The following is a 22,790-nucleotide window of genomic DNA, read 5'->3' on the forward strand; positions in this document are numbered from 1 at the left end:
CTTCCATTGACGTTCGGAAAAGAAAACGAGCAGAGGTTGGTGCTGGACTGGATGAGTGGGGAGAGGGGAGGAAAGGGGACCTGGCCTGGAAGACGACGTTGGTGGTCCTGGTGCCATGGGAGGGACTGGAGGTGGAGACGGCCTTCAGGAAGACGGAGGATGCGTGTCATTTGACCCATCTTGTTCAAGATGCACATAGACCAGACAGACAGATAATGTAAGTCAGAAGCTGGTGGGAGAGAAGCCAAGGCCGGGGACAAGAGACAGTTATAAGGACCAAGTGAAAAAAAAAATGATACAAACAATTTCTACTCATTTCACAAACACCAACTGGGGATGTTCCTTGTGTGAAGTGTTGTGCTGGTAGTTGTAAGAAATATAAAGATGAATCAGACTCCAACCAGATCCTGCCATTTAGGAGTCTGGAGTCTAGTAGGGAAGAAAAGACTCATCAAAACTGCTTTTGGATGGAAACAGATACTAGCCAGAAGAGAGGCTCAGAGAAGACTTTCCTGTGGGCCCTGCCATAGGAAACCAAGGGGGAGGCGTGGTCTCTAGTTGAAAGATGCAGAGAGGTGGCCAGGAGGACACATTTGAAATAGGACCTGAAAGAGACATAAGATTCGAATGCATACACACGGAGGGGGGGCGATGCAAGGGGACAATGCCACAGGCACGGCAGGTCAGGCACAGTGAGCAGGAGGGCGCGGAAAAAAGAGCATCCTGCCCAATAAGCACGAGGAGGGAAACTGAGATCATTCTGTCCCCAAATAATAAAATGCAATATGTGAGTAGATGATTTTCCAGTGAAGTAACTATTTTTCTCCTTTTGACTGTTCTTTCTCTGCAACCCTAGTGACCTGGAAGGATATTAGCTGGGTTGGGCAGCATTAGACAGAGATGCTGGTGCAAATTTCTGGAAGCAGAAACAGCCCTTTAAGCGCACTCACAGTATCACACAGGAAGAGTTACACGGCCCACTTCCCACTCCAACTTTTTTCATTAGATGAAATCAAGTGAAAATGAACATCAGATGCAAGTTCGATCAAAAAGGCCAAGGAACTCACAAAGGGCATGAAGAAGAGGAAGCAGGGAAGAGGAAGACAGCAAGTCTCCGGTGCCTCAGAGACCAGAGACGACCTCTCCTTCGAGGGAGAGGCAGGGAGTTGACTTGACTTGCTCTTGTCCTGATGCTATCCTGAGAAGTGGCAGGGCCCACGTGGAAGGAAGTCTGGCAGGTGCCCTGCGGGTCCCGGAACTGTTATTTGACAAGGCAGAACCCACTACCCTGGCAGGAATTTTCCTTCTGAAGCAGACTTTTCCCAACACACCGCTGCTGTCCTGAGAACACAGCACCCAGGGCCACTGAAGCAATCAGGTGCGGAAGACACGTAAAACCACAGTTCAGCTGTGCTTGCCAGAATCACTCCACCTTCGGCTCCGTTGAAGTCATTGTGGGTAGAAGGAGAAGCGTCCTCTGAGAGTACTCAGAGCGCTCCGGAGGTGACTCTACCAGATGCACCAAAGCCCCCAAGCTGCAGGCTGTGGGCCCTCCGTCACATGGTCCAGGGGCCACTCCATCCTGCACCGCCCCTCCCCTGGGGGGGGGGCTCCTGGAGCACCTGCCCCAGCTCGGGTGGGGGCACATCCATGCAGACAGTGAGGAGCAGAGCTGGCTGAGCACAAGAGGCCCTGGGCCGCCAGCTCAGCAAATCCCAGGATGCCTGAGGAGAGGCCCCAGTGGGCCACGGGAAAAGGCTCACAGAGCCACCAAACTCCTTCCAACAGGTCAGCATGGTGCGAAGTGACAGCTCTCTCCCGGGGCAGAACCGCCTCCATTCAGCCCCACCTACAGGCACATAAACCCACCATTTTCCCCATAGACCATCATCCCATGTTCATAAAGGAAAAAAAGGAAAGCAGAGTTGCTGCAGGGAACAGAAGAGAGCTTCTCTGTATATTACTCTGAAGTCTGTTTTAACCAGGGGTTGCCAGCGTCCCCTATGTCCTTCACTTTCATATTCCTGGCACGTCAGACCTGGAGGCAAGTTGCAAGTTCATCCAGCCTGGGGTTCCCAAGGCACAGTGCCCACCACCCATCCACGCTCCTGGTCGGCACCATGCCAATGGCAGGCCAAAGTGGGAGACATTTTAATTTTATTATTTTATAAAATAGTATTTTTCCTAACCTGTATTAAAATAATTAATGGTAACAACAAACCCATGATTTTATTGGCATTTTCATCTAAGGCTAAAATGAGTTCAAACTGGAAAAACCAGTCAATTTAAATAAAAACATTCAGCGAATACAAGTACAGATCAGGAAAAAAATACAGCACAATCTGAATGCCCTAAAGTTTTGAGAACGCTCATTTACAGTTGAGGAAACAGGCTCTGGAAGGTGAAGACGTTTGCCTGAGCTCTCACAGACTTTCCTGGGGAAAAGACCTATCACAAAAGCCTCTGACTTCTAATTCGGTGGTCTGCTCATCTCCCTGGCCCAGTATTGATCACCGTGGAGGGAAGAAGAGAAAATGCAGTCTAGATGAGTAGAGCTCAGTTGACTCACTCTGCTCCGGAAGTGCTGCCCATCCCAGCCACGGGTGGAATCTAAGGGAGGCGGTCGTGCCTGGGCCAAGTCTCAAGTGCTGAGGCCACATACTCTGGCCAGCAGAGCCCTAACACAGCCCGCTCAAAGCCCGGGGGCGGTGACCTGACTCCACAACAGTTAGGGAATAAAAAGAATCAAATTGAATCAACAAACCCTCCTGCGTTTGTTCTGTGTGGCAGCTTACCTCCCTTTGTGAGAATGTGTCTTAAGTACCAGAAATGTCAAATTCCGACATGCTCACTCTTACCCATCCCAAATGCTTATATGTATTAGCCCCAAAGCCTTCCATCTTCTTGCTCAGACAAGATACAAACGGTTGAGCCCCTTAACAAGCACCCGGTGTCTGATCCCATGTCTTCTTGGCAGCCGAACTCCCCTGAAGTTCACCTTCAGCAAACTTTGGCCTTGGGAGCCATGCCCAGAGGTCCCAGATACTGCTCCATGAAGCACCCACTGCTGTCAACCACAGTTCAATATATCAATTAACTGAGCATCTGATTCTCCCAAGTTAGAAGGCTACTTGACTCATCTCTTGCTATTCATGGATGTCAACAGCAGTGACAGAGGTATGGGGAAGATCATAAATAGGAAAGCAGCAGCAGGAAGCTCCTGACCTCCTCAGATGTGCCATGGAGGCTCCTGTGCAGCCTGCAGGAGAGCTACTGACATCAGCCTCTCATGTGGGCAAGACTTCCAATGAACTTGAACATGTACTTGACAGGGTATGTGATAAGGCGGTTTTATGACGTGAGGTCTTAAAATGCCTCCCTCGTCCACCTTCAGCCTCATAAGCAAGGCAGACAGACACCACTAACTCTTAAAGTCCTTATGTTTCACAAATCAAATGCATCATGACATGTCTGGAAGCATAATCTACTTCTCTGCATGCATGTACACTTATATTAGGTATTTTGGTCTAAGGGGCTGTTTTAACATATCTAAGCATTTCACAAAAGTCAACTGTGTATGTCAAAATCGAAACCAAGCAGGAGCCATTAGCTTCACAGGGGAGAAAAAACATTGCATATTTCCTAATCGGCACCTTGTTTATAATTCTCTTGTCAAGTCTAAGCATATTTTTGTTTTCATCAACTTTGTCTTTGCTAAACCCATCAATACCTCTCAGGAGAGTCTAATATGCTTGCATTTCACCTCAATTTGTGCCTTGAATTTGTAGCAAGAACAATCATTGTCAATGCCTGCTTTAAGTGACAATTATAATCAATCTACAGGAGTCTGACTTAAACTAGCAAACTACTATCTTTCACTCTGGCAAATGGACCCTATCACTTCCGCCAAGTTGTTAAGATTTTAGTCTCTTTTTAGGATCTGTAGACAAAAGAGAATGTACTAGATCGGGATCAGCAAACTACAGCCTCTAGGCCAAATAGGGCCCACTGATTGTTTTATAAATAAAGCTTTATTGGAACACAGCCACATTTATCCATTTACTTATTGTATACAGTTACTTTGGCACTATAATGGCAAGATTTGGGTAGTTACAACAGAGTTCATATAACCTGCAAAGCTGAAATGTTTATCATTTGGCCCTTCCCAGACCCCTGGCCTAATTTCCTGCCATTATCCAGGTTAGGTTCTCTCTGTGGGCATATAGCTGCCAACATCTACTATACCCAAAGCTACTCTGTCTCCAGCAAGCACCTGTGAGTGTGGGTTTGAGGGCAGATTTAAAGGCAAATTTCATGTCTGTGAAAGAATCACAAAACTTTAGACACAGGCAGCACGAGCTGGAGGAAAGATAAAAGCCTTCAGCATAAGAACTCGGAGTCTCTCCACTAATGCTGTCCATGAAGGTCACCCACCAGTCTATGCCTTCTTTTCCCTGTCACGAATGCGAGTAACAACAATCTTAGTACATGTAGATACCTGAGCAGAAGAATTCCCATAATGACATCATTTGGTTTGAGAAAAAAAAAGGTAAATTAGTGAAGTTCTTCCAAGGAAGTTTAGAGCTGAAATTATCATCCCAAACCATAGGATAGTTGCTAGGAAACCTTGTAAACAATGAAACAGAAGTGGCTTCATAATGCCCTAGATGTACACGACCACGTCCCAGCTTCGTCACGGGCCCTCTCTGTTGCCCCGAGGTCCTTAATTTCCTCAAGTCTTGTCCCCGAGCACAAATCCTCTAGGACTCCTGTAAAAGGTTGCTATGATCCCAGCTGCTTTTCTGGCTCCCTAAGGTAGTGGGCCCCGGGGTAACACACGGCACACAGAATTGTTACAGCCAGCTTGCATGGCACCCCAGAGTTTACCTGGTGAATACTTACTGGGCACTTCCCATGGGTCAGGTGCTATAGGAAGTGCTTAGTAAGAATCATCTCATTTCGTCATCAAAACAGCTTGAAGAAGCAGAATCTATTACCATTCCCATTTTATAAATAAGGAAAGTGAGTTTCAAGAGATTTAAGCAATTTGCCCAAGGACACTAGAAAATCTAATAAGTGTAGAACTAGGATTTAAACTGGTCTCTCGGATAATGAAGCCTTGCTATAAACTACCGCCCTAAAGTTCAATACCACTGGACTTAGAGTCTTCACTGGTTTCTTGGCTTCTCAATGATCTCCATTCAGAGCCAACCCCAGACTTCTTTGCAATGCTTAAATCCTTTGTTCCGTGCCAATCTTCACCTTTTGAAGGGGCTCAGAGACTCCACCATGATGACACCTTGCCCAGTTCTCTATGTGCTTTCCTAATTTTCATCACAGGAAGGGTTTCTACTGTGCCAGCTAGAAGAAGCAAAATTATTCCATAGCCTCGAAAACTGGAGAAACTGGTTGACCCTGATGCCACCCAGCAACACCGTTATAGCAGAATGAAGTCTGGAGTCAGATACACTTGCCTTGAATCCTGGCTCCACCTGTATGACCTTGGATCTGTGATTTACTTTCTCTAAGTCTCAGTGTTCACATCTGAAAAGTGAGAGAATTGCCATCTATTTCACAAGGTTGTTGTGGGAGTTGATTGATATGATGCATGAAAATGATCCCATTCACTGTCTGGGACATAGTAAGGGAAATGTGAGCTTCATTACTAGGAGTATTACCAGTTCTTCAGATCGATTTAAACCCCACAGAGATTATGACTCCTACTTTCAAAAGGACCTTTAGGGACTTTTGGAACTAAGCACTTAAAAGTAATTTGTTGGCTTCTATATCAAGTGAGCTAAATTGCTGAACAGAGTATTACATCATGTTGTTAAAAAATAGTATCCTTTTGAAAATGTGGCCTCTTAGCTATTTTCCTTGCCGTCTGGAGAAATGGGGGCAACTTAAGGCCTCTATGAGCTTCATGAAAGAGCACAACAAAATTGTAAAGAGAATGTAAAACATGTAAAGAAATGGAAAAGAACACTCCACCTGGCTCCTAGTTCTGCCAGAGGCCATCCTCAAATATTAAGTGTTAATAATATGATTAAATGTTCCTTGAAAGCAGAATGTTGTCTTATTTTCTATCGCCTTAGTAGATATACATATGTGTGTGTTTGTATGTGTATATGTGTGTGTGTTTATACCTGAAGCCTAAGAGATACTGGCAAAGAATCAATATCTAAATAAATGAATGAGTCAATGACCTTTTTAAATCAATGATAGCTCAGTAGTGCTTTTAAAACATTTTTTTTAAACTTACTGCAAAAGTGTGAAAATATGTATACGTAGAAGCCTAAGTTTATTGTTCTGTGACTTTCACAATTTTAGAGCGGGAAGTCCCTAACTGCTCTCTCTTCCCTTCCCTGCCAATAAGCCTGCTGCCAGCTGGGAGGTGTGTGGCTGAAGCCAAGGTTAGCAGGTGGGTGTAGCCAAGCTGAACCGAATCTGAGCTTTTGGGGTTAGCTGCCTGGTGTAGCCACAGGAAGAAAGATCTATATTCCACCTCGGTTGTGGGTCCTAGTGCTCACAGAGTTGCTAGTTTGGAAATAACGATGGGGAAAAGTGTCAGATGAGTCTCAGCAGTCACAAGTGGGCAAAACAACAAAAGCTGGTAAAAGGACATGTAATAAATACATATTGGGCACTCACTATTGTCCAAAATATGAGCTGGGTGCTTCTTAGAGTATAGAGTCTAGACTCTGCCAACTACCTCAATTTAGATCCTGGCTCCATAACCTAACAGTTGTTTAACTTTAGGTGAGTTGCTTAGCTTGTCTGGCCCTCAGTCCCATCATTTGTAATGGGATGATGACAAGCCCTACCTCGTGGTGTTGTGATGAGAATAAAAAATAAGACAATATATATTGAAAGTACTTAGAGTAGTTTCTGGCACTTGGTAAATATAAAATAAAACTGCGATGATGATGATGATGCTGGTGGTGATGGTGATGATGATGGTGATGATGGTGATGATGGTGATGATGATAATGGTAATGATGATGATGGTAATGATGGTGATGATGATAATGGTAATGATGATGATGGTAATGATGGTGATGATGGTGGTAATGATGGTGATGATGATGGTAATGATGGTGATGGTGATGATGATGGTAATGATGGCGATGATGGTGGTAATGATGGTGATGGTGATGATGGTGATGATGATGGTAGTGATGGTGATGATGATGGTGATGATGATGGTAATGATGGTGATGATGATGGTGATGATGATGGTAATGATGGTGATGATGATGATGATGGTAATGATGGTGATGATGGTGATGATGATGAGGAGGAGGATGATGACAAAAGCATCTTTCGGTCCTCCAAACCTCTCTACAAGTGTATGCCCATTGTATTGAGCAGTTAAATCATGGAATCATGGCTTCTCAGCCTCTGCTAAAGAAAGTGGTCCTGAGCTGTGCCTGGAGCAGGACTAGTCACGTTCTGTGCCAGCTAAGCCAACCTCCACATAACAATAGCCCACAGGAGAAGGTGAGGGTTACATCCTCCTATGGAATAACTTGATAGGAAAAGCTCTGAACAAACAGGAACTGCAGTCACTAGCTGGTCCCTCTGCTTGTGTCCCTAAGGAATTAGAATACATGGAGGAAAGCAGGGAATCTGGCAGCTGCGTGGACAAAGCTGGAAACATTGTAAAGCTGCAGGGATCAGGAGGGGTCATAAGTGAAGGTGATTTGATGAGTAAATGGATAGTACAAACATTTAAAAGCATCAAAATGGGGACAAGATTTACAGAATAGACTGGACAAAGGAACTAATTCATGGCAACAGAAGCAATGGAAACAGACACCAAAGAGCCAAACCATGAACTGCTGAGGCTGGGGGCTGACAGGATGACTCGGACCCTGCACAACCTTCCAGCTCCAGGATTCATGAAATTCTGCTCTAGGGATTTCTTTTTTTTTTTTAATCCAAAGATATCTGTCTACCTTACCTCTATGTGAATTTCTATAGTCAAACTCCATTATAGAGAAGGCCTGAGTGGATTTCCATTTTTTTGAAACTAAAAAGCCTAAGCAGTGACTGTATCCATTTCACAGATTAAGTGGGAAGCTTCCAGAAAGGTCAATGGATGTCCTTAAGTGGTAAAGCCAGGTTCTGGAGTTCATCTTCCAACCCTAAGCCCAGTGTTTCTTTCCTACACAACCCAGCTCCCCCTCTATAGGAATACGGGAGGGCAGCAAGCACGCACAATAGCTCAACCACAGGAACGGCTGACGGACTCAAAAGTACCTGCACCTAATAAGCCTTGGCAAGAGTTGTACAGCCAAACCATGGTGCCAGGTGGGAAGGTTTTATAAACCAACCCTCCCTCAGCACTTGGGATAGCCCCCAAATGGGCTCTGGCATGTCATCTTTCGAACATCAGCCTGTCAGCAACAACCCAAGAGCCAGGAGGTTTTGCTTGTAGGGACCTTGCTGATTCTTTTAGGAACTGCCCACCATTTTCATAATGGAAAGCCAAGTACACAACGATGGCTTTGGCAAGTGGGGGGATGGCCATCATGCCTCATGATGGATGGCTTGAATTGCTAGAAAAGTTCTTCGGACTGACTCAATCATTACTCTAGTTCTAGCCTTTGTGGTAAAACAAGTTATGTTTAAACTCCTCCATTTCTTTCTAAAGATCAGAAAGATTGGCCCTGCTAAATTAGGGCATCCTCAGTTGAACTGAGCAAATGATATAAATTGACAATAGAGATGTAAAAGTGACCCTCACTAATGAATTCGCTAATCAACTTCTGTAACCTATTAGCTAAAGGCAAAAGGAACAGACAGAGAAAACATCTAGCTCTCCTGTGCCCACAGACACTTAATAATTAACTGATGGTCTTGGTGGCACATAGAAATGACCATGCATAGAACTGCCCTTCCCTGCCCCTAGACATGGCTAAGCTTTAGGAGTGCAGTGCAGACAGCTTCCAGCAAAGTAATGCAGGATGCGTAGGCAGCTGAACTGAACTTGAGTAAGGATGCACACAATTGTCTACAGTTCTAGAAACACAATCCTAGGGAATCCCATAGGTACGTTCCCTCAGCTTTGTACTGATTCAGCCCAAGTGTTACATCCCCAGGATGGAACTTCTCTGAAGTGCCCATTCTATTTCCTGGACACTGGGACTCCACAGCAGCACCTGTGGCCTCTTTCGTCCCAGAACCTTGTTCTTTACACTGTTTCTGCCTGAAGAAAACTGTGTGTCCAGGGCTCACCTGGGGCTCCCAGAAACAAGGTGCCTCGAAACACCCGAGGAGCCAGCAGTTGGGAGGCCACAGGAACCTACAGACACTGGCCAATGGGCTCCACCCAGCCGGGACTAGAGGTCTTGAGCGGCACCCAGCCTTCAGTGATGGGCTCTAGTCACACAGTCCTCAGGGAGATCGACAAATGCTCAAAGATTATTTTTTCCCACAATTGTGAATTGCACCTAAGAAGGCTGAACTATGAAAGATTATCTAACCAGTGGGAGATAAGACCACAAAATACATATATCAAACTGAAGCATTTTTGAAAGGTTACTTGCTGTGAAAAATGTATTTAACCAACCTATATGCATATAGGAAGTCTCTTAACACAACGTCTTTAATTACAAAGATGAAATATATAGATAATACATTAAAATGCTATTATGCACCATTCAAATCTTTTGCATACATTAAGATGAAAAATGTGGATCACATGGTAAATTAGCAAAAGTACAATATGGAAATTTAAATCCACAGAGTCTGAATAGCTAATGTAAAGTCACGTTAAAACCCGATGTTCTATGGAGTAAACAATTTGCTTATCACTGAAAAATTCTTTTGACTTTTGGATTTAAATTCACACATCAATTTTCATTTGATGATTTTGCTTTCACTTATTCAAGGGTTTGCAAAAGAGTATCCCTGTGTACCTCAGTAGTTTTAAATGTGAATTATCTTGCAAAATTCAAAATAAATCTCTTCAGCCTCGTTGGAATTGTGCAGGAGGTTAAAACCCATTGTTTGACAAGCAATAATATACGATTTCAGGAGGGAAAGAGGACCTCTTTAGAAAAAATAATTCAAAAATTTTAGGATGTGATTGAAAAACAAGAAAAGCAAAACGTTTTTCAAAGTTTTAAATTGCCAAGTTCCCAGCTGAGGTATTGGTTTTCTGCAAGCCCACAATTTTGCTTATGGTATATTTATAGTGAGCACAGTGTAAGAGAGAATTCACCAATTCTCATTCATAGAGTGTCACATGGATACAGAAAAGGTTTTCCTTTGCCTTTCAGTCTCTCATTACTTATACTTTGTGTTTAAAACTAAACATGGTAAATGCAAAATATAAAAATAAACAGTGGTCCCTGCATTGAGGCAATATGGATGACAAAAGTATAAATACAAAATGAGAGAAATGTAAACCTGAAGGTTTTCACAGAACCATTAATTCCCTCAGCACATATTGGAAATATTTAGAATTACCAGTTAAGCTTTTAAATATACATTTTCTTAACAAGAGAGAAAAGGTTGGGTGTATTCATGTTTTGATAATCACCTTAACTTCTCTCTTTTTTAAATTATGTTATTTGGATCCAAACTGAAAACCGTATCAGTATCGATCATTATAGTTAATGAAAAATAGCTCTGCTATTGTCATTTCATAACTAACAGGGTTTGGGTAATAAAATTTCATGTAAGTGCATTCTGCTGCCCAACAGCGTTACTAGTCAAAGGACCACAAAATCTTCTGACATTTATAATGCTCTCTTTCCAGAGGCCTCAAATGGCTGCTTACTTTACCTCCAAAAGATATGGTATAAAGGGTATCAGATAAAGTCTACCAGTCCCTGAGTCTCTTAAGAAGAAGCCATCAGAGATTCTAGGAATGACACCTTCAAATGGGATACCCTCAGGCTTGATTTCTAAGCTGAGGGCAGACACACAACTTTAGACTTTGAAACTGTCTAGAAAAGAATATGAAGGATAAGAGAGGCGATGTGCGAGGGTGTACAGCATGGAATGAGAATGGGGCAAGGTAAGGCGGCAAGCCAGGCTGGAGGAGACTCCATTGACCACACCATCTTTGACAAGGATGGGAGGGAGTACTTATATCTTCACTTTCCCCTGGGATTCTTGTTTTCTTACAGAAGTCAATGGCCTTCCTGAATTTTTCATAGAGATGTGGGCCTATCAACATCGAAGAGGTCAAGCCAGACAAACACAAGATTTGCCTGCCCCTACTCTTTGCCCATGCACTTTTAACCTCTCTCCCCTCCAGCTTGATGAAAAATAACATAGAATAAACTAAAGTAAAGCTGCAGGAATAACTTCTTCCATCTTATCTGGAAGACAGAACATCATTGTTGGCCTGCCACGGGTGACCAGTAGCATATGAAGGAAAGATTCAGAAAGGGTTGAAGGCTGACTTCTGTTCTCTTTCCATTTCAGTGCCCATGGTCCATTAATCCCTGCCCCGGGGTGGGGGGGGGGGGGGAGAAAAAAAAAAAAAAAAAAAAAGCATTAGTAATGTAGGGCTTGTTGTTATATTTTAAGGGAACAAACTATGTCCTCAAATCCTTTGGCATCCTTGATCAGCACATTTCTATCCTCACCGCGACCCACCCCCACAAACATGCATGCACATATACACGCATACATATATACACATATTTTTCTCCAGAGAACTTACTGGAGCATATCATTCTGAGGACAGAAAGTAGGATGCTTGCTACACTAAGATGTGACATAGAAACTAAGACCGGCTTTAGACTGTCTTCCCGTGGATCCTCACACTACTCCCCTAGCCCCCACCAAACACACCTTCCGACACATTGCCTGTCTTAACTGCCTGTATTCAGGGTCTTTCTTTCAGACACAATCACACCTGATATTAGTTCTTGGGACTCTCTAGACACTTTTCTACAGCCTAAACATTTCTTTGGTGTGATGACTCGTTCTTTGAAATGGTCTTAGACCAAAAGAAACACAATGAAACAAAAACCATCCGCAACAATGACTGTTTTCCACAATGATGGGAGGATGGGAATGGTTGGTGGGAAGTCCACCACTGTGCCCTTCTTTGCAATCGGACTGTACCATAAATGTGAAGACAACGGGGACTCTACATCTGTCACTCCAGTCAATGCCAGAGTTGATTCAGCTGATCTGCCTGCTCTCACCACTCTTTGGAAACTACAAGCTACATTAAAGAAGACCAGCTTCCCTGAGCAAGTAAATGCTAGTCTTTAATTAAGGATGTACAAGTAGGGTAACTGCCGTATCATAAACCTCAATTAATTTGTAAATGTGAGGCATAACAATCTCACTCACCTGCCTGCCTTCTAGCACATCTAAACACAGGTTTACCATTTGCTCTTCAAGGACTCTTTTCTTGACCATACAGTTTAAATAGTAGCTTGTGTCTACGCAGGTAATCTATCAAGCCAGTTGTTCATGGGGACGCCAGTTGAGAAAGAAGTAGAAGACTTATGTTCTGAGACTTTATCGGAGTTTTTTTTTATTATTATGTTATGTTAATCACCATACATTACATCATTAGTTTTTGATGCAGTGTTCCATGATTCATTGTTTGTGTATAACACCCAGTGCTCCATGCAGAACGTGTCCTCTTTAATACCCATCACCAGGCTAACCCATCCCCCCCCCACCCTCCCCTCTAGAACCCTCAGTTTGTGTCTCAGAGTCCATAGTCTCTCATGGTTCGTCTCCCCCTCCAATTTCCCCCCTTCATACTTCTCCTCCTGCTATTTTCTTCTTCTTCTTTTTTTTTTTTTTAACATATAATGTATTATTTGTTTCAGAGGTACAGGTTTGTGATTCAACAGTCTTACACAATTCACAGCACTCACCATAGCGCATACTGTCTTAGTGGAGATTTTATGGGGAGAATTTCGATGCCAAATATTTGGGTGATGGAAATTTTTATATATCTGAAATGTGCTCAGTTTCTCCCAATCTGATACACAAAACTAACTAGCATGTAGTGTTGGTGCCAGAGTAATAGAGTTTAGACCAAGACCTAGACTGGTTTTCCGTAGAGTTTCATAAATGTGAAGCAACCCATGCCTTCCCATACATATGGCCCATGAAGAATCAGTCCAGCCTCAGCCTGCTCTCAGGCTACCCTAGAAGCAAATTATGTATTTGGTTTTACCAATATAATACTAATACATAAAATATCTACCACAAGTGAAACAAGCATTTTCTATCTCCACTGGGGAAATTCATTCATTTCTTCCACAAATATTTATTAAACATTAACTATGTGAATGCATTGTTCTAAGTGCTAAGAATACATCAGTAAACAAAACACCACCAAACAAAACCCCTGCCTGCCATTGTAGCACTTACTTTCGAGTGAGATTCTAAAACACAGGTTCCTAGAATTTTAGAAAGAATCTTCTCATTTTCTTGAGGCCTCAAATTTCTAAGGAGAAGGGATGCTGATGGTGACATTCTGAGCTAGGCTATGGAGAAGGGCAAGTATGTATTAACATGCCCTTCATTGTAAGAGGTGAGGAAGCCAAATGCTGACTTTCTCCCTGCTTGGAAAAGAGAGAAGAGGGGCTTGGTAGCAGCAAGCAGCTTGGCAACTCAGTCATTCCGCAGACATGTATGGAGCAACTATTGTAAGACATTCTGATATACTAGTTGAATAACCCCTTTCTAAGACAATCCACTGCCCCCATCTGATATTGTCTCTTGTCTATAAAAGTCACACCATGTCTAGGCATGTTCCCAAAGAGAACAGTTGGATAATGGCGGTACAGAAATAATTGCAACTTTTACTTCACCACAGGTGGAGACATTTCCCACAAGTGGGACGTTTACTTATTCACGTGATCAACGATCACTGTGCAGTGGGTTTTGTAGAGCTGTGTCTATGGCACGAAGTCGCTTCACATCAGGATAACATCAGCTGTGGTCTAAGAGGCTGAAGCCATGCAGCTTACCATGACTGAGATATGCAGGATCCTCAGTTCCTCTTCTGCTGACTCATGTTGGGGTTCTTCCGTTGGGTCTTGTCCAGGGAGACTGGGGGCACCATCTTGGTGATGAATGTGAAAAAGCAAAGTGCCGTTCTCCAGCCATTGCTGTCTCCAGCGCACCAGAGGGATGTCCTCTGTGTTCCCTGAGATCTCTAGAGGACAAACACCAAAGGCACGGGTCAGAATTCCGACTGGACCAATCCGAATCTTATTCATCTTCTTCCTAGACAATGGTACCAATTAGCCAGCATCAGTTAAAGGCAACAAAGGAATCCAGCTAGAGTTAGGACAGGTTTACTGCTGTTTCGAATCTCAAGGAAGGGAAGAGGCCCTGAGAAAAAGAGAATGATGCCCCAGAGGTTTCTGCTCCATAATCTAGTGAGCCAGGCTCCCACCCATTGAGAAAAACACCAAGGTGAAAATTCAAGTTCTTTCCCATATTTCTATGATCAATAGCATCCTTTATCCAGCACAGTTTGAATACCCTGATAACCCCCCGAGGTAAACACAAGGTTGTTTGCCTCTTGTAAATTTGAAAATGTGAGTTCCCTAGAAATTACTCCTAGACACCAGTGAATCTACCAAGGAGGGGTTTGGTAATTACTATGCTGAAAACTGGCACATCCGGAAGAGCCCTGAGAGGTTACTGCAGAGCACCTGGGGCTGACGGAATATTTCTAAAACCACAGTCATTTGCTGCATAGCCCACTGGAGATGTGTGATACTTGCTGTGGCAGGTGATGTTTTAATTCCCTTTAATTTTTCTCTCATCTTTGCAGAGCAGAGGTGGTGCATGTGGAGAAGGTGGTGAAGAAGTGGGCCCTTGTTACAGACAGAAGCGCTGGCCAGCTCTCAGGGCTCTAGATGGGGACAGTGGACAATCACCAATGATGAATAACAAAATACCAAAACCCTACTGTGCATCTCACATTGTAGGTGCTAAGCTACTGTTACAGAAGTATGCAGTTATTACGTGTCTCTCTTGCTAATATTCCTGAGCAATATCATATGGAAGCTTTGAGACATCCCACAATAGAGAGACCTGATTAATCTAGCCTTTCCTAAACTTCATTTGGCCCCCAAATCCTTTTTTCCTTAACAACTATTACCACCCTGGGGAACTAATATTCTGCTGAGCACACTTGGGCAATGCATGACTTTATAAAATTTCATTTTTTAAAAGGCATGGCTTCTTCTCCCAAAATTTATCACCTTTGACCAAAAAAAAAAAAAAGAAAATTCCATAGGCATAAAAAAGATTTAATAAGACACATTTAGAATAGTATTCTCATCAAGTACCACACCATAAAGAGGGAAGTAATTTTAAATATTTATGGAGTTTATAAATATCTTTCACTATTTGTAGGAGGACACAAATGATGTTGGGCTCTATTTATTTACTTATATATTTATTCATTACTTAACAGATATCCACTGGGCATGTATTATGCACCAGGCACTGTTCTAGGCACTGTAATACTAATCTAAATGAGTCCCTCAACAAGCTCTCCAAAGCAACCCACGCTGCGTGAATGTGAATGTGGCAGGTGTTACACCGTGTGCATAATGATACCATGTGGAAATGTAGAGGAAGAGAGTAGGCTTGCCTGGGTTGACAGTGGAAAAGGGGGAGAAAAGTAACCTTTCAGAAGAAGACACTTGCGTTGGGCCTTGAAGGGAGAGTGGGCTTCCTTGTAACAGTTAGAGAAGTGGGAAGAGGACATTCAGACACTGATAGGAGAATTAGAGGAGGAGGAAGAAGAATACTGTCCGGTCTTCTCAGGGTAGTTCATTGAGAAGAATTCATATGAGCCACAGGGTCATTAGCCTGTCTCTAGAAGACACGGATAGTATTCCCTACCTCTTCCTAACAACCTCCAGACCAGGGAGAAGAGTAAATGGGCGTGTGAGGGACGATGAGAGGTCAGCACAGACAAGACGATCAGAGCTCCCCTCCATCCTCAGCCCCTCCTCGCCCAATTGCCTGGAACACTCCATCATCGCACCGGGATGGTAGGCTGCCCATGCTCTGGGAAGTGACTGGCACAAGCAGCCAGGAAGCTGCCGTGGGTAGAGAGTGTGACAATTGGAGGCTCCTCTGCATCCGGGTCTTGGTTTTCCATAGCACAGTCCCATTTGTTGAGTGAGGCAGTGAGTTACACAGGCCTCCTGAGTTTGCCATTCCTCTAAAGGAGACCTTCCAGACTTCCAGGTGAAGAGAGACCCTCGGGAGTGCTTCCCAGCAGCAGCCCTGCGACACGTCACTGCAAGCCCCCTCATCACAAGCCCCTTCCCAACCACTGGTCAAGCCTTCACCTCGGAGCACCAGGAAGATTCCTCCTGGGAAAAACATCCCTCCCTCAAGTCCTTTCTCTGCCACTGCAGTAGAAACCGAAAAGTCTCCTCACCCCTAACAAGAATCACAAGCATTAACAGTTCCTATTAGAGCACCTAACGCCATCATTAAATCACCCAGAGCCACACTTGTGCAGCCTCCCACCCACACCTGCTCTTACCCAGCCTGGGATTAATTCCACACACATTGGGTGCCACTTCAACCCTTCCTGTAACTCTTCAGAAGGAATCTAGCACCTCATAACTCTAAAGCACTTAAACCATTTTTTTTTTATTTATTTCCCAGGAGACCCTCATCAAAAAGAACAGGCTCATTATTTCCATTTTAACTGTGGAAGTAAGGACACGTAAACACCCAGACCAAGGTCATGCCAGCCTGAATCAGAACAGGGGAGAAAACTTATCAGATCCCCTCCACCCCCATCACTCCAGACAACGTGACCTTTGCACAGGCGCAGGGAAGAGAAAGCACTTGAGGACAGAGTCCCTGTGGTATTCTAGGAGTTTCTGTGCTGCTATATTTTAATTTGTTGTGCAAAGTCTTAGTATTCTATGACTTCTTTTTAAATTGAGATCGAATTCACATACCATAAAATTTGCCCTTTCAAAGTATATTTGTATATTCACGAAGTTGTGCAACCATCGCCACTCTAATTCCAGAACATCTTCATCAGCCCAAAGAGCAACCCATGCCTATCGGCAGTCCAAGCCAATTTCTGAAGAGGAAGGCCTTCTGCTCCAGGGTCCTAGGGGTGATGGTACTAAGGAAAGAACAGGTGTGGTGGGGGTACTGACAAAATGCTCCCATGGGGAGGTGAGCTGAGAGCACAGAATCTCTGACTTTGGTTTCCAGGCCAGCCCTCTGAATCTCTTTATGAGTTATTCGTGCCCATTCTCATAGACAGTGACATCCTGATTTAGCCCAGACCAGACTCATTGTAGAGGGTAAAGGGTGAAGGAAGGAGGGCACCATGCCTGCCCATGAGGGTACCTGTCATTTTAAAAATTCAAGATAATTACAGAATGATAGCTTCTTCCTTGGCTTTTTTACCTGTCCTGGCAGGATCTGACATGGGAGAGCTAAAACACTAAACCAGGAACTTATTTACTTATGCCATATCTGCCCTAGGTCAACCAATGAAAAATCAAAGGACACGGTAAATGTTTTGTGGATTTCATCACCAATGGGGCTGGGATAAGAGCTTGAAACACCAATGTAATCATGTGGGTCTGGATGTTAGCAGAGTATCTCAAGAAGAATGTCAGAAATTGCTCTACAATGTAAGCCTTCCCTGAGACTCCCAAGAAGCACAGATGGGAGGTGATGGTTACTCTACTACACGGCTTCCTGAGGCCTATGGAAGAGGCTCAGACAGAGTGTACTCATAAAACAAGTGCCAACAGAAGCCTTGACAGCCATGTCAAGATACCGTGGGTGGGATGGGCACCACGGCCACCATCACACCGTGGGACCAAGATCTCCGGGAAGGGAAGGCTCTCCTTAATTTCAGCATGTCCATTCTTCCCCTACACAAGCTTCACATCTCTCAGCACCTCCCAAAATTCTGGAACTGCCTGGAATACACAGAAAGCAGGATGCCATTTATTCTTGTACACAACGAAGATTTTTGGAGCACACTCTAATGGCCACATTCAGCAAACTGTGCTAATGATCCCTATTCTCAAGGAGCCTTTGATCAAGTAAGAGACTGAAGACATGGCCATGACTAAGTACCTGAAGCAATAACAGCAGTGCTGATTGAGGGGATGGCACCCGGCTGGACAGAAACCCATGGGAAGGGATATAATGGGAAGAGATGCTGGAGGCAACTCCTGATGAAGAGAACAATGTGTACAATGAAACTGCAGGATGATGCTTATTGGCAGAAGGGTGGAGTTTGTGCAGAGGAGTTGTGGAGGACCAACAAAGGCTAGAGATGTAGATTGATGTTTCAACTGTGAAAGGTGTGAATGCCAGTTTAAAGAGTTCTGGGCTAATGGAAAGTCACCCATGGTTTTAATAAGCAGAGAAGTGAATGAGGCCACAATTTAGAAAGATCAAGCAGACCCAGAAAGAGAGTAGCAGAATGACTGGACTCAATCCCAATCTCAGGGTAACCTGAATCCTATATTCTGCAGGGACCAAAATATTGACCTGGAATTCAAGAGACCCGGGTCTAGACTAACTTTGAATGAGCTGCCTAGCTTTGAGTGTTCTCATCTGTGTAAGAGGGAGCTGGATAGAAGAATTTCAGATCCTTCTGTAACTTAACATTCCATGATTCTAAGTCCAGAACAGTGTGCTGCCCATGACCACCTAGACAGATGGTCATTTCAACGTGCCAAACAATGTCCCAATCTTTTTTCAGGCCGAACCCACACTCCACCTCCCATTTCCCACTGAGCACAGGGTGTACAGGTTTGGGAAATTTCATCAGAGCCTTTAAGAGCCAGGCCCATTTTCAGACTGGACCTCGGGCTAGTGAGAAAGGTTCTCATTCATGCTCCTGCAGATATGTGGTTTCTGAGGAACTAATGTTGGAGCTTCTGCATGTAATAAGGAACCAGGAAGATGGGACCTCAAGCCGAGACAGACATGCTAGAGAATAATCTGGGATGGGGAAAGGCACAAAGGAGAGTGAGATAAGATCACTTTTAAAATAGCCTTAGTTATTGTTCTTTGTTTTTTAAGATTTATTTATTTATTTTAAAGAGAGAGAGAGAGAGAGAGCGCATGAATGCACACGCAGGGTGGGGGGAGGTAGAGGGAGAGAAAGAATCTCAAACAGACGCCCCACTGAGCATGAAACCTGATGCAGGGATCGACCCTACAACCTTGAGATCATGACCTGAGCTGAAATCAAGAGTCAGACATCTAACCGACTGAGCCACTCAGGGGCCCCCTTAGTCATTGTTCTAATGTTAGTTTCTGTGCTGTGAACTTGTAGCACTGTCTCTTTGTGGGGTTAGCTTAGGATACCCAAAGCTTTCTACAAAAGTTCCTTTTCCAGGCATAACCACTTCCTCACACCGTCCAAGTGCCCTGTCCCTTCTTTAGGTGTCCCCTCATGCTGAGCATCCCTGAACTGAGCTGCTAAGACAACACAGCCTGTTAGCATCAGAATTTCCCCAAAAGACAACTTCATTGAGCACCAGATCCATGATGTCCTCTTTCAAAGAATTTGGCAATTTTAAGTTAAATGTGGATTTGAAATTGAGAAATTCTCAAAGATCCCTTCATTCACAGAGAAACTTAGAGTGGCTTTGAGTAGTCCTGGCTTTCTGGGCCCCTTTTTCACTCCTGGCGAGGCTGGGTCAAGCTGAACCCAGCTAAGTAGTAATGAGGTTGCTCAAGTGGTGAGGTCAAGCCAGAAGGAAGCATTAACTTGTCAATTCTTAGCCTCATATTGAGGCATCGGATGAACTGACCATGCAGTCTTTCAAGGTTGAGGGTGACACCCCCGATAGCCATTACTGACTATCAGGATTTTCAAACTTGCTGTTAATCATAGAAATTCATCGTCCAAACCCAATCACATACAGCTTCTGAGGAGGTTCCCCGAGAGTTAGAAAAGAACTCCATCAGTTCGAAGACAAATAAAATGCACTACCACAAAACTCCCTGCTGTTAGGGGACTGGAGGAGGGTAATCTATGCACTATCAGCTTTGCTTAGTTGTTTTTCTTTTTCTTTAAATTTTTTTATTCTTATATTATCAGCATACAATACATCATTAGTTTTTGATGTAGTGTTCCATGATTCATTGTTTGTGCATAACACTCAGTGCTCAACGCAGAACGTACCCTCCTTAATACCCATCACCAGGCTAACCCATCCCCCCCCCCCCCCCCCCCCCCAACCCCCCTTGTTGTTTGTTTGTTTGTTGTCAGAGTCCATTGTCTCTCATGCTTCATCTCCCTATCCGATTTTCCCCCTTCATTCATCCCCTCCTGCTATCTTCTTCTTTTTCTTTTTTCTTAACATATATTGCATTATTTGTTTCAGAAGTACAGATGTGCGATTCAACAGTCTTGCACAATTCACAGCACTCACCATAGCACATACCCTCCCCAATGTCTATCACCCAGCCACCCCAACCCTCCCACCCCACCCCCACTCCAGCAAACCTCAGTTTGTTTCCTGAGATTAAGAATTCATCCTATCAGTGAGGTCATATGATACATGTCTTTCTCTGACTTATTTCACTCAGCATAACACCCCCCAGTTCCATCCACGGCATTGAAAATGGCAAGAACTCATTCTTTTGATGGCTGCATAACATTCCATTGTATATATATACCACATCTTGTTTATCCATTCATCTGTCGATGGACATTGTGGCTCTTTCCATATTTTGGCTGTTGTGGACATTGCTGCTATACACATCGGGGTGCACGTACCCCTTCGGGTCCCTACATTTGTATCTTTCAGGTAAATAAACACTAGTGCAATTGCTGTATCGTATGGTAGCTCTATTTTCAAATTTTTGAGGAACCTCCATACTGTTTTTCAGAGTGGTTGCACCAGCTTGCATTCCCACCAACAGTGTAGGAGGGTTCCCCTTTCTCTGCATCCCCACCAACATCTCTCGTTTCCTGACGTGTTAATTTTAACCATTCTGACTGGTGTGAGATGGTATCTCATGGAGGTTTTAATTTGGATTTCCCTGATGCCAAGCGATGTTGAGCACTTTTTCATGTGTCTGTTGGCCATTTGGATGTCTTCTTTGGAAAAATGTCTGTTCATGTCTTCTGCCCATTTCTTGATTGGATTATTTGTTCTTTGGGTGTTGAGTTTGATAAGTTCTTTATAGATTTTGGATCCTAGCCTTTTATCTGATATGTCATTTGCAAATATTTTCTCCCATTCTGTTGGTTGTCGTTTGGTTTTGTGGACTGTTTCTTTTGCTGTGCAAAAGCTTTTTATCTTGACGAAATCCCAATAATTCATTTTTGCCCTTGCTTCCCTTGCCTTTGGCGATGTTTCTAGGAAGAAGTTGCTGCAGCTGAGGTCGAAGAGGTTGCTGCCTGTGTTCTCCTTTAGGATTTTGATGGACTCCTGTCTCACGTTTAGGTTTTTCAACCATTTGGAGTTTATTTTTGTGTGTGGTGTAAGGAAATGGTCCAGTTTCATTCTTCTGCACGTGGCTGTCCAATTTTCCCAACACCATTTGCTGAAGAGACTGTCTTTTTTCCATTGGACACTCTTTCCTGCTTTTTCGAAGATTAGTTGACCATAGAGTTGAGAGTCCATTTCTGGGCTCTCTATTCTGTTCCATTGATCTATGTGTCTGTTTCTGTGCCAGTACCATACTGTCTTGATGATGACAGCTTTGTAATAGAGCTGGAAGTCCGGAATTGTGATGCCGCCAGCTTTGCTTTTCTTTTTCAGTATTCCTCTGGCTATTCGGGGTCTCTTCTGGTTCCATACAAATTTTAGGATTATTTGTTCCATTTCTTTGAAAAAAGTGGATGGTATTTTGATGGGGATTGCATTGAATGTGTAGATTGCTACACATCTACACAATGCTAGGTAGCATTGACATCTTCACAATATTTGTTCTTCCAATCCATGAGCATGGAACGTTTTTCCATTTCTTTGTGCCTTCCTCATTTTCTTTCATGAGTATTTTATAGTTTTCTGAGTACAGATCCTTTGCCTCTTTGGTTAGATTTATTCCTAGGTATCTTATGGTTTTGGGTGCAGTTGTAAATGGGATCGACTCCTTGATTTGTCTCTCTTCTGTCTTGTTGTTGGTGTATAGGAATGCCACTGATTTCTGTGCATTGATTTTATATCCTGCCACTTGACTGAATTCCTGTATGAGTTCTAGCAGTTTTGGGGTGGAGTCTTTTGGGTTTTCCCATGAAGTATCATATCATCTGCAAAGAGTGAGAGTTTGACTTCTTCTTTGCAGATTTGGATGCCTTTGATTTCTTTTTGTTGTCTGATTGCTGTGGCTAGGACTTCTAATACTATGTTGAATAGCAGCGGTGATAGTGGACATCCCTGCCGTGTTCCTGAGCTTAGGGGGAAAGCTCTCAGTTTTTCCCCATTGCGAATGATATTCGCTGTAGGTTTTTCATAGATGGCTTTTATGATATTGAGGTATGTACCCTCTATCCCTATACTCTGAAGAGTTTTGATCAAGAAAGGATGTGGTACTTTGTCAAATGCTTTTTCTGCATCTATAGAGAGGATCATATGATTCTTGTTCTTTCTTTTGTTAATGTATTGTATCACGTTGATTGATTTGTGGATGTTGAACCAACCTTGCAGCCCAGGGATAAATCCCACTTGGTCATGGTGAATAATCCTTTTAATGTACTGTTGGAGCCTATTGGCTACTATTTTGGTGAGAATTTTTGCATCCATGTTCATCAAGGATATTGGTCTGGAATTCTCCTTTTTGATGGGGTCTTTGTCTGGTTT

General features: G+C 43.5%; 1 protein-coding gene across 2 annotated transcripts in view; it reads right to left on the bottom strand.

The window, feature by feature from the left end:
- Positions 1-22,790, bottom strand: part of ASTN1 (astrotactin 1) — a 309,433-nt gene that overhangs the window by 179,899 nt on the left and 106,744 nt on the right. For both annotated transcript variants that reach the window (XM_025877937.2, XM_073900053.1), the window contains exon 2: positions 13,968-14,155. In XM_025877937.2, coding sequence (XP_025733722.1) covers positions 13,968-14,155 — 188 coding nt within the window. The remainder of the gene's footprint in view (positions 1-13,967; positions 14,156-22,790) is intronic.

Source organism: Callorhinus ursinus, unplaced genomic scaffold (genome assembly GCF_003265705.2).
Source record: "Callorhinus ursinus isolate GAN/ISIS: 27379988/994484 unplaced genomic scaffold, GSC_fseal_2.0 scaffold13, whole genome shotgun sequence".
Classification (NCBI taxonomy): domain Eukaryota; kingdom Metazoa; phylum Chordata; class Mammalia; order Carnivora; family Otariidae; genus Callorhinus; species Callorhinus ursinus.